Source organism: Lepisma saccharinum, chromosome 3 (assembly GCF_977018435.1).
Source record: "Lepisma saccharinum chromosome 3, izLepSacc3.1, whole genome shotgun sequence".
NCBI classification, from domain to species: Eukaryota; Metazoa; Arthropoda; class Insecta; order Zygentoma; family Lepismatidae; genus Lepisma; species Lepisma saccharinum.
In genome coordinates, this window is record NC_139231.1 from 29399135 (window position 1) to 29419089 (window position 19955).

Below are 19955 nucleotides of genomic sequence, written 5' to 3' on the forward strand. Positions count from 1 at the left end.
GTAAGATGTCTATGCACTTCCGAAAGATGTGTTATTCTCATCCAAGTTTATTTACGCACATTCATATCATTTATTTATTAACTTTATACTTTGAATATGTGCTGCTGGCCTTGAATCTCTTTGATTTACATCGAAAATATTAATTTAGTTTTTCCTTTACACTACCTGCTATGTAGGTAAAAATATTGATTCGTGATGTTACAATTACTGAAATATATTTCAACGTTTTAGCATGGTTCACAAATTACAATTTTCTTAACAATACACTTAACAATGAAGAGAAGTAAATACGCTACTTGAAGAAATTTGCAATTGATTGACTTTCTATTCATTCTTGGGAATTCTGAAGATATTGCTGTCAATATAGGACAGCATTTTTACTAGATTGTAGGGAGCCACATGTATAGCCAAGTTATTAGTTAGTACTCTTCGGCCTGCACAGTTTACCAAATCATTGCACACATAACCATACATAACTTTTTGACACATTAGATAGATTGACCGGCATGGGATAAGGACCTAACATGTTTCTTATGTATCAAAGGGAAATGTTTTCGACACATGTGGGAACGAAACATAGATAAAGCAAAGTGTATTTCTTTTGAGCATATATCCTGCAGGCTGGACACCTCTCACTCGACGAGGGAGTTGCTATGACACCCACGATGACCAGCAACACCAGCGCCTATTGAGAATGTTCATGTTCAGAAGGTCAGGTAGGCAAAATCAGTTTACCAGAAAAAAAAGCAAGCCACAAAAAATGAAAAAAAAAATAAATGACGCATATTAAACGATGCTGTAAACTATATCGACACCAGCTGTTTTGTGTGTCTATCTCTGTTCACGTTTCAGTTTTTGCCTGCTTGGACCTGTGTGTGTGTTCTGCGCAGCTTTATGCTTATAGGATTTATTGTTATTTTTTTCTTTCTTACAGTTGGGTGGCCATGACGCTATATATATAATAACAATTAATGGTTCCCAATGCTACTATTTTTTTTATCAATACATGATGCTAGTTTAAATGTGTGGAGCTATTTTTTTCAGGATGGGCATTGTTTATTATTGCTTATGGGCTTCCGTTTAAATAATTGTGGTATTTGTGAAAGGAACATGATTCTCTCTCTCGATTAGCATATTTATCCAGTGATGGTTGGGCAGTGCATGTTACACGCATGTTGCAATATGCGCATGCGTTAAATATCAAGGTCATTCGTAGTTATTGTTGTAATTTCTACTACTTAATCTGACTACAATACTGATAGTATTCTATGATGTCAGGTCAAAGGCGCACTGAAAGGGTGTGTATGGGGTAAAACCCCACTCATTTTCTACTTCATTTCCATGAAGGATGTGTGATTAAAAGTATTAGGTTTCATTTTTCTATTTAGAATCACATTTCTGTTAAAATTCTACCCTTTAAAAATTCAGGGTGCAGTGTCAAGTTATATTGTGTTGGATTAACTTTTTTTTTTAAGTTAACAGATTTGGCTCGATTAAATTGAGTTTTTCATAGTTGAATTATATTTTTGTAAGATTAGATGCATTTCTGTTTCATTGATTTAATGAAAATAATTTTACTGTAAGTTATATTGGCTTGTTAATGTAAAATCAAGATCCGGAAGTTGCTATTGAATTAAGTATTCCACATATTAAGTTAGACAACACACAAAACATATTAACACAAACCACAATATGGATGGATAGTATTTTTTAAATCTTCTGTCTTTTATACTAGAGTCTCTTGTTGAGTACAGTTGATATAAGCACAGAGACAGCTATTTATCCACAACTTTCCATCTGGGGGTTTACTTTCGTATTTAGTAGGGTGTAAGGATAAATTTAGTCAAATTTACCATAACGTGGAACTTTTTGGAACATTTTATGAGGTGTTGGGGAATTTTTAAGTGGTGATAGGGGGTATTGCAATGTGTGGATGAATCACTACAGAGAGTGGTGTCAACTAGTGTGTTCCTATTTTTATTTTACGTCATTTTCTACCTCTCTAGGTTATTCACAGGATGAGCATGATGAAACACAATATTGAGCAAATACAGTCACACATCCAACCATGCATTACCCAGAATGTAACCTTTGATACGTGGCTTCGATTAAATAACGATCGCCATTCGCCATGGAACTGACTAAAAAAGTGCTAATTCTACATAATGCCTTGAAAAATTATGCCAAAAAATAGATGACGAAAATATGTGCTTGCACAATGCCACTGTTGGTATATATCAGAAAGATCTCATATTATTCTATGATTTCATTGCTTCAAGTGCTTATCGTTGAATGCATAAATCAGATTTACATTATTAATATAATTTACATTGCATTTTCAATAAATCTTGCCATCTTCTCTTTGTGTCTGTTACTACTTACAAGCTATCGCCTGGTCTACACAACATTTATATTATTACATGTATTTTTCTATACTTTGGTTGTTATCTATATTTTGATTGTGCAACATTAGTATACAGCTCGTTAGCCAGAATCGTTAACAGCCAAAAGCTGTTATAATCATTAGAAGAAATGCAGAAACAAAGATATTAACAAAAAATATTTCCGTCGTTTACAATTTTAGTTCGAGACACGGATCTATATAACGATAATTTTATTCTAAAGATTGGTTATAATTTAAGGAAAGAAAATTAAAAGCGGAATAAGCCCAAAGTCAAAATACGCAATGCCCATTCTGTTGATCACTAGAATATCAAAAGTTTCCTGTGCATGATGCAACAATGCGGCACGTTTCACAGTCCTGATCAGTTGGGTACGAAATGCTGTTGTGTATGTGTTCTTTACATAAAAAGTCTTATTTTTTCCTACATAAACTAAATATGTATTTTTCAGGACGCATGAGTAACTATCCTAGATTGTAATGACTAAAAAAGAACAACGAACGTGTTTTTTTATCCACACAGGCCATTTATTGATACGTCACTTTCACAACCTCTGCTCATCCTCACATTGCACAGTAACTCCCCCTTTTAGTCGCCCCCTTCCCCTTGATTTTGATATTAAGCAGAATGCTATGGTTACGTATTGCTCATATCACCCCCATATTATTTACTGTTGATTTTTCAACCAGAATTTTTCCCCAATATAATACTGTATAATTTACTATTATCAACCGATTTACTTCTTTGCAAGAAACAAGGTAGTCTCCTTGCCTCAATAGTTATAGAAGCACCAATCTGATAGCAAAACTCCTTAAACTGATATGCGTATGCTTATTGTAATCAAATTTAATACTTTTTTAGGGTTTGGTATAATTTTTTTCTTAAGTCACTTTTTTTTAAAAAACAAAAGTATTTTAGTAATGTCTACATTTGAGGAATCAATGTAGATTAGAAAATATAGTTACAGTTTAGTTAAAATAATAAATATAGAGCAACAAAACAAATATATGCAGCTTTCATATTGGCACCACCTTTCTCTGTGTAAATTTCTATCGCAAGATAACTTCTTTACAAAATCGGAGTTTCGTAAGCAATTTATTAATAAGTTAGTACCAAATATGAACATTTGTATTATTGCTCGACTTGGGGATAACTGCACTATACGTGAACTTTTTAGAGTCGTAACTAAATTGTGCCATAAGTTTCAATATTAACATTTTCGTAATGTATTTCGTGTGTGCCATTCACGTTTGTTTTTCGGTGTGAGTCAAATTCGGCCGTGAAAAAAAAGTAGTCGAGGAGTGCGTATTTCTTAAACTTTTCTTGCATGTTATTTAGCATAACAGAGCATTAGTATAACATTAGACAAGTGCCACTTTTTTAGACTTATCCATAGATGTTCTGAAACTCGTACAGACACAGATATATTGCTGTATATTTTTGGTAATGATCTGAATATCCAAAATAAAGAGACTTGTTCTCAGTAGCTCTAACAACCTTAATGCTTGTCAATATAAATATTTCAGACTTATGTAATTAATTTATGTATCCGTAAACATTATTTTCAATAATTTGTGCGTTTGATTTACAAATCCAATGCATAACGAAACAAAACCTTGAAAACTTATGTGGGAATAAAAATTAAGTGTATAAAATGAGTTAAAAGATTACAATGTGGCTGCTAGCGTAGTTAATTTGGGTATAACGACATATTGTGCAATTACATGGCATCTGTGTTCAACAAGAAATCTCTGGTTAGAATACAAATTAAATTCACGCTGTGGGACAATTTTGTGCACAACAGAATTGTTTCATCTGAGATTGCAGACATTATACTACATCTAGGTCTAACAATCAAGATAAAGAAAGGGTTCCCGTTAAGAAATATTCGGAAGCAGAAAAGGAATCTTCTCATGCAAGAGATCGTGACTTTATAAATAGAAACTTCCTACAAGAATAAAAGAAAACACGAACAAATTCAGGAGTTAAAAATCACGAACTTGAGTTCATGTTATGAAGCAACTTAATTTCCTCATCACGAGATACGTCTTCGTTCCTTGCCTGAAGTGGGTGGAAAATGTAGTTCAGCTGCACAAGTTTGATAAAGAAAGAAGAAATTTGTAAGAAAACAAAACTGTTATTTTAACAACATGTACTCACTAAATTTTGTACAATTCCAATAGTTATTGTTTAAAAAATGTATCACTGAAAAATTCAGCTCAGTAATTAATAAATATTTTTCAAGGTTTCTTGTAGTATGACTTATTGCTCGATTTGAAGGTAGGAGGTTAAGGCCTCACACATTCACAATCTCGGCCATTTATGAAAGTGATGTGATCAGAAACGTGCGTACAGGAATATAGTGCATCCGATAAAGCTATGTCATTCTTCGTAGCTGCTATATGGGCTCTACAGCTACAATAAATGTGTTCATTTGTAAGCAACAGCAGAAGTAACACGTGTGAAAGGAACTATTTCTCAGAAGTGATCGTGGTTTTCTTAGCATTGACTTCGTTCTTGCGGGGGATGGAGAATAGCTGTAGATGTTTGGTAAGAATTTTTGAGAAGGGATAGAAATTTTCACAGAGATGTCGCCTTATATAAAATTCTGACTTAATGGAACAGAATATTTTGTGACTTGAATGGCAACTAAGCGAGCAGGAAAAATATCATGTAGTGGACAACGTGTTTTCATATACAAGTTGATTATCATTTAAGTATTATTTATTTAACAGAAAGTATCTAAAGTAAGTAATTAATAAGCATTTTTTTATTTGACCTGTATATAATTTGTTCAATTTTAGAAAAAAAGTTTGGGATATTCAAGTTCCTTCAAGGTATAATTTCTATAATTATTTGTTCTCATTAGTGACTATGCATTCGCTTCTTTTCCTTTCTTGTTGACACTCTGACCCCAAAATGGCTTGGGTCGTTTTACATGTCTTCATATATTTGTTTTGGCTCTAGAGCATTTCCTTGCAAATATTAGATGCATATATTAACAAGGCAACTGACATATATACCTACAGCAAGTAAATGGTGATATATCAAAGCAGTGAGCCTCATAAATTGAAAAACTTACTTCAATCTAAGTAAATTCATCTAAATATTTTTTTCTTTCAAATGATTTATAATTTTTTTACTTTCTGCAAGATAATTCAGCTCCGTTATAGTTTAGAACATGAAATTAACCTGGATTTTATCATGCAAAGGTAGTTATTTTTCACAAACACACATGCAAGTAGATTTATGTATAAAATTAAAAATCGATCTCTCTCTCTCTCTCTTTCGATGAATGAACAGTATTTTAGTGAAAACCTTACGGAAATGTAGCAGCAGTAAATCTATGAAAAATATATGTCATGACTTTTGTATTTATAATGAGTAAACCGTATCAGTTCTTGAATATAATTGAGAGATATTGCTATTACCCAATTCAAATTAGGCAATTCACAATACGTACCTTAAAAGGTTAGCAATTGCTCAATTAAACTAGTTTGAAAAACTTATTATGGTCTGTAATTGTTGAAGTTGAAAGAAAACATGTGTTTTCTTTATCTTAGTTTGAACTTCAACATTGTTTACAAATTCTGAGTAAATTTAACATGTTTGAAGGTTATTGCAAATTGCCAATTGTGTTATTTGGTACCCGGTACTTAAATATTTAAAAGTTTACGCAAAGGAAAAATTATTTTTAACAAATACATATACGAAGAAATTCATGCTATGAAAATATGTTTTGGAAATGAGCAAAGTTGACAGTTTTAAACAATATGAAAGTTAGAAATGAAATTTAAAAATTCAATTCAATATTCCATTGCATAGTTTTTATATGCGTTCACACCAGTCATTATGAACAAGGATGTGTGTAACTGCATCTTTATTTTGGACTCTTTGTGAAATTTTCTTTTGTTTTTGGATCGATTGTTCTTTACTTAGTAAATATTTTGGTGTTCGGGTATATTTTTATGTAAAACGTTAATGTAAATAAAACGATGGGGTGGGGTATGGCTTCACCGCTGCGCCTGTATCTCTGCAGACCCCGATAACACGGAAGCAGCCGATCTGCAGCGGAAGCTTGAGATCCTGAATAACATCATGGACAAGGAAGTGAGAGCTGAACAGGCGCGGCGTCAGCTACAATACTTTGCGCACTGTGAGTATTACAAAGAAGAAATTTGTTGAAGTAAACCATCTGTTTAATAACTTTAATTCGAGTCTGAAACTGACAATTTTGAGTAGTGTTGTCCGTGGATGCTGTAGTCTCAGAAAATTTCTTAGAAATTGTCGAAGTCAATTTTCGATTTAATTATCGCAAATCAATACATAGCCTGAAGTGATTAGGTTTGAGTAATATTGTTGATGAATGGTGTACTTCCAGTAAGACTTTGAATGACTAAAAAATTTGACTATATAGTAACACAAGTCAGTCAACTGTAAAGGAATATGAATTCTCTCAAATTGTATCTCCCTACTTCTTTATTTATTTTTTAACAGAAATTTAGAATTTTCTTGCTTTGGTGAGGTCACATTAGAATATTTTTGTACGTTCATATATTTTAATGTACATAAACAGGAGGTATTATAAAAAGCAATTACCTACCCCTCCATTAGTTTTAGGTGAGCTGTGTGAACTATATGAATGAGTACAATGAGTACACACACTCATCTTGGCAAGGAGGGTACTCTTATACATAAAATTATATATTTCGGTTTCTCTCGTGTTGCTTGCATTTTGCTTGCACGCTCATTTTAATCTGCACGACAGGGTTTGGGTTGATAATTGGCAATAGATCTGTCCAAGAATTTTATTTCCTTCTTTTTTGGTTTGTTTGTTTATCCATTTTCAACCTGCCTTATGCAATATGTGGGTTTATAAGTATTGCGTTTAGCAGGATATTTGCTGTGGAATATATTCTAATTGGTTATCGTAGTTAACAACAATATTAGGAAATTAAATTTTACATTACCACAATACATTGAGATGAAAATATATTTGTTACAATGGTGTAAGTCACTTTTGTAAAAAAAAAAAAAAAAGCAAAGAGTCTGACTCACAGCACTTTGCTGATCAACACAACAGCTGTTTCCTTTATCACTTGAACTTGAAATGTCATCTGTAGCCAGTTGAAGGAATCTCTGAGGTACTCCACGTTTTCTGTTCACAGATTGACTTATAGCGATCTGGTTTCTGTGTCTAAGTATTTTTTTTTTACAAAGTAACTTACACCACTGTAACTTTAACCCGTCCGATTGTAAATTACTTTTTGGATTTATCTCGGTCATTTGATTTCATAACTAGAAAAATATTATTATTAACTTGATGTCAATAAAACAACGTTTTTTAGAGTATATTTCATTGAAAATGGTCGCTTTTGCATTGCTAGAAATTTACAGAAACACCTACTTTAACTTCCTAACAGACTACTTTACCAGTACTGTAGGAACATGCTGGAAAATGTAATTGAATTGATTAGTCTTACTTCAGAACGTAGTTAATTATTCTTTGTCTATTATTTATCATTTAGAAAATGCATTCTCTTGGACAAATCTTATTGTTGCTTTGACTTCGTAATGTCATGGGGTAATTACAATGAATATATCATTACACGCCTTATGAAGCATGTTTCCTTTTATTTCATTTACTGTCTCAAGGAAGTAGAGGTGCATCCTTTGCTTTACGTGGTTTTATCTATTACTTCCAAACCTATATGCACTAAACCTGTCGCCACCTTGTTTTAAACTTTTCTCTCCTTACTTCAGTTGCTTGTTACCCTAGTCAAGGTGTATGATACCATCTCACAACATTTACACAGACACACAAACAACGGAATATATAATCAAACATATTGCACACCACTATAGTGATTCGACGTAATCATATTGCATTTTAAGTTACACTTCATTGATACAGCGAGTGATATAGTGTGATTCGTATTCAGATGTAAGGTTTGTAGATGTGTACATTTATACTTTTTGGGAATCACAAATTTATACATTTGAATTATTGAAGTCAACAAATTTTGTTGTAACAGCGGAATAAATCAGACAGGTAATGTTGAATTAGTACTTGTAAAGGATGATGTTTTAACAACTAGGCATACTCCTTACTTGTTTTGACTAGTGTAGTACAACCTGATTCATACATCCAATAAACAGGCAAATTGAAACAAGAAAGGTTTTTTCATTATTTGTAAATTCTGAAATTGTGGGTTACGTTCATTAGTGACGTAGAATTAAGTTTCAAAGATATTTTTAATGATAACTGAAAGTATTAAATATTTAATACACACGACTGTTAATTTTTTATATCATTGCTCTATTTGTTAATTAGAATCAATTACGAAATATAAATTAAACTACTTATCAAACAGGAAGAATTTCGTAGTTTTGTAAATTAATCTCAAATATATCAAATATTTGTTACTTGTGTTTCTCATTTTTCATTCAGCCTCATTTTATTTTAATTTTTAATTCTCATTCTTCAAATAATAAGCTAAAAGTCTATATAACATTGTTTCCTATTGGCGTATATTAATGCCTTTATAGTTATTATATTTCATTCTTGACATGTCTCCCTTTTTGTTAATATGAAAATTGTCTGTGCCTGCATTTCTTCCTGACTAATTGGCTTGTCTGTTATCTACTCCCCTGCACTAAACCATCTGTCTCTCTCATCTACATAATTGCCGGACCCTGTAACCGAGTGGTTAGCACATCGCGCTGCGACGCCAAGGGTCCCGGGTTCGAATCCCGCTCGGGCTTGGTTGTTTGTGAATGTCCATTCATCAATTTCATCACTCATCCCCATCTTCGCAAATTAGCCAAGAGGCACAAAACGCGAAGTAAAATAAACTAAATCAATCAATCAATCATCTAGATAATTTAGATCACTGAAATCATAAAGTAGAACTACAGGTGACAAAACAAACATCCGCCAGACATTGAACAGATTGACGTGGTATCTGACTCTTTAAAAGTGTAATATCAAATTGACAGTGGGGCCTCGCGATGGCGCAGTTTTCGTCGTCTTGTAATCAAGGGGTCCTGGATTCGATACCCGGTGGAGGCACATAGTGGTTCGGATCCCACTTTAAACTGTAGGTCCAGTCCCGATTAGCCTTACTGTGCACAAAGTGGACTTAAAACACCAAAAAGATCAATCAAAGCCAACTTGTCAGTGTATCAACTATGACTGGATGTATTGGACAGAAAAACACATTAACATTTTGAAGCACCTTCTAAGCCTTGAAATAAGACAACCTTTATTTTATGTACATCTAATAACAAGAGTATTTGGTTCTTGAAGAATGCAAAACGGTAACATAAACAAATACATCAAAACGAGGCACGAGATAATTATACTGTCTTGGAGAATTTGTAGTCACAAGATAAAACTTCACATTAAAAATATAAACGCTGTTCAGTAGCGTGCCCAAGGGAGGGGGATGGGTGTGGTTCATAATCCCGTCCCTGTTTGGCCCAGAATTCCTAAAAAAAATGAACATGAAAGGCAGGAAAAGGTGGCAATATAAAGTGTGGCTACTAAAAAAGTATACGTAATCCTCTCTTTTCTAAAATCATAGCAAGCCAGTGACACTATCTAGTGTGTCAATTAACCCTGTATGAATTTGTGATTCCCGTAGTATCCATAGGGTAATTCATCTAGGTCATAAAGTATTAAATTATTGTGGAAGTATCGGTGTGTGTGTATTTCTAGGATTATTTTATTATACTTTCTGTTCATTTGTCTAATGTCCACGCATAACCGATAACCGACAAATCTTTCTCAACTCCACTCCTAGCGGGTTACTCAGAGGACAGCGATTACACGAGCGATTTCAACTATCCGGTGGGTCAGCACGCCAACTCTTCCGCCTCCCAGTTCCTCAGCGCTGCTCATCAACTGTCCACCCCACAGCGGTCTCTGGAGACGAGCAGAGAGAACTCGTACGAGCACGATGATGTTCCGGGGCATCACCATCCCGGAAGTCACGGAAGGAATACATCCGGTGGCGGAGCAGACGACTATTACGGCAATGAGGGACGTCGGAGTGATAACGAGTCAGAGCCTTTGTACTACAACAGTCGACCCAAAAACTACAAGGAGTACAGGTAGGGTTATGACAGAACAGGTAAAAGACAATGTAGATTATGAGTATTGCACGAGAGCAAGAAGGTTGAAACGCTTAGATTTTTGTTCGATCACAGAAAGCTAAATACAAAAGTCACAATATCGTGTAGAAGTTTAAACCAAATATGTTGCGTCAGAAGTAACACAGAATCGTACATGGTAAGACAAAAGTTACGACAGTGATGAATTTAATAATTTTTATTTTTATAGGCTAATAGAGAATACATAGGACATCTAACGTGGTAAGTTTGATGGACGAGAAACGTTACAAAATTATGGAAATGTACTTTGAAAATTGAACGTAGTCAAGTAGTTATATATGTACATAATCCAGAAATTCGGTGACTCAACCCTCCACAGAAAGCTCCAGGTTATATGGAGGATCAGTGAAAACAATAAATCCATGTCAACAAACCCTGCACAGTTACAAATCTAAAAGAAAATATTTTTTACCTACAAACGGACGTTAACTGCACATATTCTAAGAAAAATGAATGAAATGTTATTAAAAAAAGCCTAAATTTGCGATACTGAAAACAGATTCCATTTAATAAATATCCGCAGTGTTTATCATCTATAAAGGAACGTAAGTGAAAACAAGACATTTTGAAACAGATTAGTTCTTTTTGCCGCCCCTTGTACGAGACAGTAAGGTTCTTTTTATAGATCGTGCTAGCTCATGAGGAACTTTTTACAACACTCGTCTATTTTCGACATAATGACCTTTTTAATTTCTGCAAATCAATCAACTTCGTAGAGGGTGAAACTAAGTGAATAATTATTTTTACACTTTACAATTTATTCAAAAATATATTTGCTATTAGTTATACTTTATTACTTAGAGAAGTATCCATCAAACCATAGTTAGCAAATACCGGTTGATAAAACAGCATATGTAGAGGTTGACTGATTAACAATATGGGAGTTCGTTGCTTTATACTATATCCTCCGAAAGTTTGTTACGCTAACTTACAAAGCTCGGCGGCCCCTGGAAACTTTTGGATATTCAACAACAGACAGGTTAAATGTCCTTGTAATGTTATTCTGAATGCTTTCGTGTATTCATTTAGGAACTATACTCATAATTAATAATTATTGCATCATTATAGATGGTGTGAATGTCCAAGATCATCATTCAAGTTTTTCGGGTGTTAGTACTTGTATTGTTGATTGTATATTTTTTTAAATGCCTCCATGGAGGACTGGTTAGTACAGGGTGCTATGACGTCAGGGGTCCCGGGTTGGAATCCCGGCCTGAGCTTAAGTGTTCTTTGTGAGTGTTTCTTCATCAGTTTCATCATATCACCACTCAACCTCAACTTCGTGATTAGTCAAATGTGGCAGAAAGTAGTAAAATACAGTTAAAAAAAAACAAATCAATTAGTATTTAATATATTTTGATTATTATAATTTTACATAATGAGTATTTAATGACATTTACAACAAATACTGTATAGTCAGAATGGAATCCGAGTATAATTTATAAAATTGTAATCTCTAGGGATCGGAAGTTGAAGACCTATAAATTTCCAGAAAAAGACATAAAAAGACATAAAACAACCTAAAAATATCAAAAAAGGACCTAAAAACGGAAAAAAGGACGCATAAATGTGATCCAAATTAATTATTAACTTCAGTTTTAATTATATATTTAATGAATAGAAAAAATACAAAATTCTGGTAGTATGGAACACACAGCGCGAAAAAAACTATATGAATAAAATGCATCTTCTTTCAGTCCAAAAATGGTTTTCTCTCGTTTCAGGGATGGTTCAAATATATTTATTTCTTTTTTTTATTTCTTTACTACAGAAAGGATGTTTAACATGTGATGTTCTGATGATAATTCGAATTGAGAATGAGCAGTAAAAAAAGTAGTCGAATGAAGGTGAAGTTACAAAACAAAAGCCGTTAAGACCTAAAAAAGGCTTAAAAAGGACCAATAAGCCAAAAAACGCCAAAAAAGGCAAAAAAGGACAAATAAAACCCACCTTTTCTGGCCTACAATGACCCAAAATGAACATATATTATGTTGGGCCTCGTCTTCGGACACTATGAAAAAAAAGGATTTTCGGTCAACTTCCGAGCTCTAGTAATCACAATGCTACTGTATACATATACATACACATACGCATCTACTATAATATTTGTATATAATACAGGAACTACATAGGCTCCTTGATTTATTTTTAAAAGTGACTAGAATTTTCTCATAAGTCCATGTGATTGTGCAAGTGTATATCTACAAGACTGAATATCTTTTATATGTTATTTTAATGGTTCGTTTACTCTATTGGGTAATTCTCAATTTAACGTTATAAACAAAGCATCTTTTGATTATGTCGTTGTCATATCAGTATCAATGCGAACCAATTAAATATTATGAGAAAAATGTCTGAACAATGTTATCAACTTGTCAGTCATTTAATAAGATTAGCATTGATTTAATTATTTTACAGTGGAATACAAATTTATCCGTTATTTGCAATTATTCATGAAATATTGTAAGTTGGTATTTCTGAACTTTTATCTGGGCTATATTGAAGACATGATTGATTGCATTCAATGAATTATTCTATTTTACGTCGTTTTTCTGCCACTTTTGGCTAATCACGAAGATGAGGGTGAGTGATGATGAAATTCATAAATGGGCACTAATATAGAACACTCATGCCCGGGCCGGGATTCGAACCCAGGATCCCTGGCGTCAGGCACGTATCCAGAAATTCTTTTCGGGGGGGGGGCTAAACATAATTTTTGCAGGGGTATAGATAACCTCGCAAGGTCGATAGTGGCGATTCAGTTCCAAAACGGTGGGGAGGGGGGCAAGAAAAGTTTACTTTCTCTTCGTAGACAAATGTTAGCATTAAAAAGACATACTGAGGAGGCCAAAAATGGAGAGCAACTGTCTCCTAAATCTGCCACTGTTGAAGCTGCTGTTTTTATTTTGTTTTTATTTTTTTTTTCAGAACGTGATATCGGGACATTTTTTATCACTAGACTCCTTTGTTGCAATATACGGACGTTGGGTTTGTGCCGAAACGATCTCAGTATGTGTGTGTGTGTTCGTTTCACGAAGCTGTTATGCAATGGACAATCCATTTGAATTTGTTCCCCCAGGTTTTCATATGATCCTTTATGGTGTTATCGCCTGCCTTCGAAACGTAACCTTAACAAAAATCCTAATTTTCCATCCATGTGACTTGGATCCTCAAGATTTAGGAAGAATTTAGACCGAAGTCACACACACGTTGTTTGCAATTACCCAAACAACATAAACACCGTAGCGGCACGACAGGCTGCACAAGCCTGTGTTCTATTTATGAAATCCTCAAGGGACACGCATAGCTTGTAGCTTCGGTGTGAAATCTCCCTCGGTGGGTCAATCTCATTGTCACCTTGAAACGGCAGCTCGTGTTGACGACAGAAGAAAAATATCTCCTCAACCGGTGGGAATTTCTCCTTTCTCTGTGCTTGTTAATTAAACAGGCAACATCTTACGGTGGCGCCATCGAGATTATTTTTTGGAGGGGGGGGGATTTTTTTTCAAATATAAAATTTAACATTTATATCTTTCTTCATAGGTATATTTTCATATATTTCATTTTTACAGTATATGTAAAAATTTTATACCTTAAATGCACCATATTTAATCCATTAGATGAAGAAAAGAAAGTGTTTAAGGGTATTATCGAAGGGATGGTGGGGGTGGAGAAATATCCAACTCTTACATATTAGGCCTTAATTGACACGTGGGTTCTGGGGGAGATTCTGAAATAAACTTTGGGGGACAGTATTCAACTCTAGGTCTTAGATTATGGCGGGTATTTAGTTAGAGGGGAATTGAGCATTAAATTCAAGTGGGGTATCCAGTTCTTGTGTATTACTATTGTCTTAGACTTTTGCGGAAATTCTGGTGTGGAGACTGAGAATTATTTTTTTGGAGGAGGCAATGCCCACTCTTCAATATCAACAGTAAATCTAAAATTGGCATGGAAATTTTGGTGGTAGGATTGAGTGTTACATTTAAAGAGGGAGATAGAAAGCTCTTAATAGTGTGTTAAATCTTAAATGGTCAAGGTATTTCTGTAGTGGAAAGAGAGTTCGAACTTTACATGTTTGAGTCTGCATTTAGCGATATGGTATCCAAACGTTTTCGACCCCAAACGTGCCAAAGGCGAAGCTGGAAAAGAGTAAATATCTCGGGATCCTAAGAAAGTATTGACACCCCATTAAATTAATGTTCTTGAAAGACATGGATGTAAAAATTTTCTTGCTCGCTTCGCTCGCAGTGTCTTTGGCGCTTTAATGAAGTGGATGTAAATTTTTTATACTATAGCTGCATTACAACACAAGCGATATTCTCAATTATGATGAACTATTTTAGGGATGGTCATGAGTGATGGGGGAATGGGCTCCCCTGTTTTGGGGTCATGGTCGAGCTTGCTTTTTCCGCTAAAATTTCCACATATGCAACATCTTCCTTTCTCTTCTCGACATTCATAAAATTTTCGGCCTTTATGGCGGCCTCATTGTGGTAGTTAAGTGTTTGTGTGTTTCCAAAACAGTTAAGTCCTTTTTAACACATGAAACTCTCGGACTACATACACGAAACTTGGTCCGGTCACTAAAAAATCGTCACTCAAAACTTAGATTTTCAGTCGATCTGTGCAGCTTATTTCTTTTTTTAAAAAATTATGCTCCAATGCCCATTACTTCTGAAATATTCTCTTTAGAGACCTTCGATCTCTTCGGCTCATGACCCGAAACTAGCACTACACTGTCGGCAATGTCTTCAGCTTTGGACCCGAACTTGTACTAGTAGTAGACTTCAGAACTTTCCAGGAAACTGTGTCACTATCCCCCCCCCCACAAATCTCTACATCTTATACAACTGTCAATGGACACTGACTGATCACTAATCGACTGTCACACTTAATCCTGAAGTCTTATTGAATGATTCTGTTGTAAAGGTCAACCGTAAAATTGAAGCCGCGTATTTATATCCATATTATATTCTGGAATGTTCCGCACATAAAATGTTTTGTTAATACTGGCAGTAGTTCAACCCCACCTCCTATTCAAGAACGTTCCCTCTCGAGTTTTCAGAGAATTAGTAATCCAACGAATGGCACGACTCATGGCGCTACCTTCAACAGTGCTTTGTTCTGCAACTTCCAAATGCTGACAAATCTTTAAATAATGCTCAAGTTCGTTGCGACAACACCGAGAGAGCAATAAAAGTTTCCATACAATATTATCAATAACAGGGTTATCCTTCAGGGTTCTAGAACATTCTCCGCCTTTCCTCGATAATTATATCTCTTCTTAAATTATAATCACAATATTTTACTTAACCTCACAAGTCAGAAACCTAATTTTATCTAGTGTAAACCGAAAAATTTCGGAGGGGGCTCGAGCCCCCTGAGCCCCCCCTCTGGATACGTGCCTGCCTGGCGTCGTAGTACTCTTTTCAGAGGTAGGTTGCGGAATAAATGGTTCTAAATCAACCTTACTTCTTGCTTATCATGCGTTACATTTTGAACATTTGATAACACTTTTTAATCACTCCTTATGCACCAACAGGCTAAACGGGACTAGACCTACATTTGTAAGTGGTGCCTCCACCGGGTATTGATACAGGATCCATTGCTATTTGAGTCGCATGAATTCATAAACGTGTCAAACATATCCCCTCTCCTCTAAAGTACCCATTACATTATAAAAGTTAAAAATTCGTCGCAAATGGTTACGAATACAATAAACCCTCCCCTTATTGTGTCATTGATGAATCTTCTTTAGGGCCTCCCCGATGGCGCAGTGGTAGCGTCGTCGCCTTGTAATCAAGGGGTCCCGGGTTCGATACCCGGTGGAGGCGCATAGTGGTTCGGATTCTACTTTAAACTGTAGGTCCATTCCAGATTAGCCTTACTGTGTACAAAGTGGACTTGAAGTACAAACTCATAAAAATAAACTATAATATTCTTTAGAATGTCACTGTCTGTACCTTTCAGCAGAACTTGGTATTTCGAAGGAAAACATTGGCAAAGAGAAATCCTGGCAGCATACAACAATGCATTGTTATTTTCGAAACAGTGATGATATTGTTGCAATTATCTGAGTTTTAGTTTTAATTCGGCGATTATAAATTCTGTAATGTAATGAAAATTTTATTTTCGTTCACTTTATTCTATTTCCTGGACGCCATTACTGTAAATGATTTGGCGTAGACATAATTTTTTAGTGCTGAAAAGGTTATCTCTTTTTAATATCGGAAACTTTTAAATCATAGTAGAACTAACTGCATGAAGAAACCTGGTGAGACGCCATAAACACTTCAAGTCCCATTTGTTTCTTAGTGTTGTGGCTATCCAAGTCGGAATTACTCATACGGGAGCCCGTGAGCAAACCGTTAATATGTCATTTCGACTGCATGGAAAGTCACCTGTCCTCAATCTTATTTCATCGCTCATGTTTTGAGCAATAGCCTGATTCTACATGACCTACACGAGTGATAACGTTGTCGCTTTGTAATCAAGGAGCCCCGGATTCGATTTCCGGGGAAGACACGTTGCATACTGCGTCGAATCTCACTTATGACTAGAGTCCGGAAGTTAGGCAAAATGCCTCTTTTTATCTACTGCATATATTGATAAAAATTTTCTGGATATACGTTTCTTATGTTGTTTCGAATGTTTTGGAAGCCTTTTCATTTTGCCTATTTGGGACCCCACTGCCTATTTTTAATTATAATGCCTTTTTTTGCCTTTTTAAATGAAATATGACAATTTTTTTAAAGAAAATGTGTATATAAATTATTTTTCTCCCAAAAAACGTTGTTGGCATTTATTTTTCTTCCGTTTATTATGTGAATAATTTTCGCCTTATTTAAGTAATATTGAACTCATGCATGTTTCAACATTGCTGAAGGAGAAAAGTGTGAGAAAAAAGTATTTCATGCTGAGTCAGGATATTGCCTTTCGGTTAACATTTCCTTGTGCATGATTGACTGCTGAAGTGGACAGGTTGATTTCGAACACAAAGAAGATATTTCTGAAATCTCCCTCTCGAACCCGAAAATTTCAGGAAGTTGCGATTCAGCTTAGTTTACCTCCACAACCAGTCTTGACGAGATAGGCAGCTATATATTATGCTAACAACCTTAAAAAATCAGTGAGCTGATCGATGCCCTTCCAGAAAATGAAGCGGCTTCAATTCGTGAAAGATCATTCATTCTCTCTGACAGACGACTAGCAATGAATGTTGAGAACTTAAAAAGCACCTTGTAGTTATGTGCAATCAAGACTGAGAAAATTGAAATGCTCTTCCCAATTTAGATTTTAACATTTTGCCAGAAATTATGGATAAAAGTAAGCGACTTCCAAATGTGCCTTTTTTCGGTTTATTTTGCCTTTTTTTTTCATTTTAGTGCCTATTTTCCACATTATAAATGCCTTTTTGCCTGCCTATTTTAACGAAAATAAATGCCTGAACTTCTGGGCTCTACTTATGACTCTAGACCCACACCCGGTTAACCTATCTGTGCATAAAGTGAACTTATAACAAACTTTTGAAACACTGTCCTATTGTCACATTTTTTCACGTTCTTTGACAAATGTATATATTTTTGTGGAAAATGTGAAACAATTCTCTACTTCCTTCGGCACCTTACATGTAGGCTCTGAGTTTTGATTCCTGTGATGTTTAGCTCACCAGGCAGATGTGGCACACACACGCACACAACCAATAACCGGGCGATTCAAAGAGTTACGCACAAAGAGAGAACGTGGATTAGGAAATAATTTTCATTCAGTACATGCCTGTGGAGGTCAGAAAATCACAAGATGGACAGCATACCGTGACGCAATAATAATAATTTGTTCAAAACTGCAATTAGGGAAAGATTACACGCACGTAACAAATAACGAATAATCTCAAAACTAGGTCGTCGACCTCCGTGGCGTAGGGGTTAGCGCTGCGTCCTACGAAGGAAGGGGTCCCGAGTTAAAATCCCGTTTCGAGCATGAGAGTATTACATCATATCATAATTCGTCCTCATCGTTGCGACTAGCCCAAAGTGGAAGAAATGCGACGCCAAATAAACATAATAAAAAAATCAACTCAAAAGTAGTTTGAACTGAAAACGTGCACATGTAGGTTCGTTGCATTGCATCGTCGAAAGAAAGACGGACGCATTCTTCTATGTCTCCCAGGCATCTCCCGAACCACTTCAGATGCTGTAAGCAACCATAATGTCGGTTTTCTTGAACCAGCTTTGAATGCCCTTTACTAAGTAGCGTTGCCACGGCCACTTACGATCCACTGTTAGAATAAATTGCCCGTGATAAACATGTTGATTTATGATCCTCAGACACATCGCGCTGCGACGCCAAGTGTCCCGGGTTCGAATCCCGCTCGGGCTTGGTTGTTTGTGAATTTCCGTTCATCAATTTCATCATTTTATCACTCATCCCCATATTCGCAAATTAGCCAAGAGGCACAAAACGCGAAGAAAAATAAACTAAATCAATCAATCAATTATGATCCTCAGAATTTTCACGATGTTTTAAGTTCACTTACATTTATCATTTTTTTTAATTCATAAAAATAGGCTTAGGATAATCGCGACGATTCATTTGATTCATTGATTTGGTGTTTAGATCCACTTTATGCACAGTAAGGCTAATCGTGACTGGAACTACAGTTTTAAAGTAAAGTAGGATCCGAACCACTTGTACCTCCACCGGGTATCGAACCCGGGACCCCTTGATTAAAAGGCGACGACGCTACCACTGTGCTATCTGGGAGGCCCCTAGTCGCGATGAGTGTAGGTTTCCTCATGAAGGAGCGCACGTGTCTGTGCCATTCGTGCTTCAGGTGCTGTTCAGGTGCCGCAGGTTGTTAAACATTCACGGTTGAATGGAAAGACGTGAGGTTCTTGGACAGTAGTGTTGGGCAAACATTTGACCTAGCAGTGTTACGTGTTAATTCTTAGCCATAGCCCATCGTGTTCTGTGAAGTGTACTGGTGTTAACGGCCATAAACACTTGTACCCCGGTGTAAGGGATGGCTGCATACACGTCCCAAGAGCTGGCGGACATGCATCTGATTTGTGGGGAGGCTGGAGGTAATAGCCGTGCTGCAAGGCGTCTGTATGGGGCACGTTTTCCAAATAGGGTGTTACCATCGCACACCTTATTTCAAACTGTAGACACTCGACTTCGGCAAACAGGATCAGTGTTGCCACCTTGTCGAGAAGTTGGACTACCGCAGTGTGATAACTGCAGTGATTGATCATCCAGGCACCAGTACGCGCGCACTAGCCTATGAACGAAACACCTCCCATGTGAATGTGTGGCGAGTCCTGGCAGAAGAGGGGATGCACCCGTGGAAATTGAAGAAAGTGCAATACCATTTAC

General features: G+C 35.7%; 1 protein-coding gene across 1 annotated transcript in view; it reads left to right on the plus strand.

Annotated features, from left to right (window-relative positions):
• The window catches only part of LOC145985505 (uncharacterized), a 573655-nt gene that overhangs the window by 506184 nt on the left and 47516 nt on the right, over positions 1-19955 (plus strand). The window contains exons 6-8 of the mRNA XM_083119575.1: positions 621-716; positions 6442-6558; positions 10208-10517. Of these exons, the coding sequence (XP_082975701.1) occupies positions 621-716; positions 6442-6558; positions 10208-10517 (523 nt within the window). The remainder of the gene's footprint in view (positions 1-620; positions 717-6441; positions 6559-10207; positions 10518-19955) is intronic.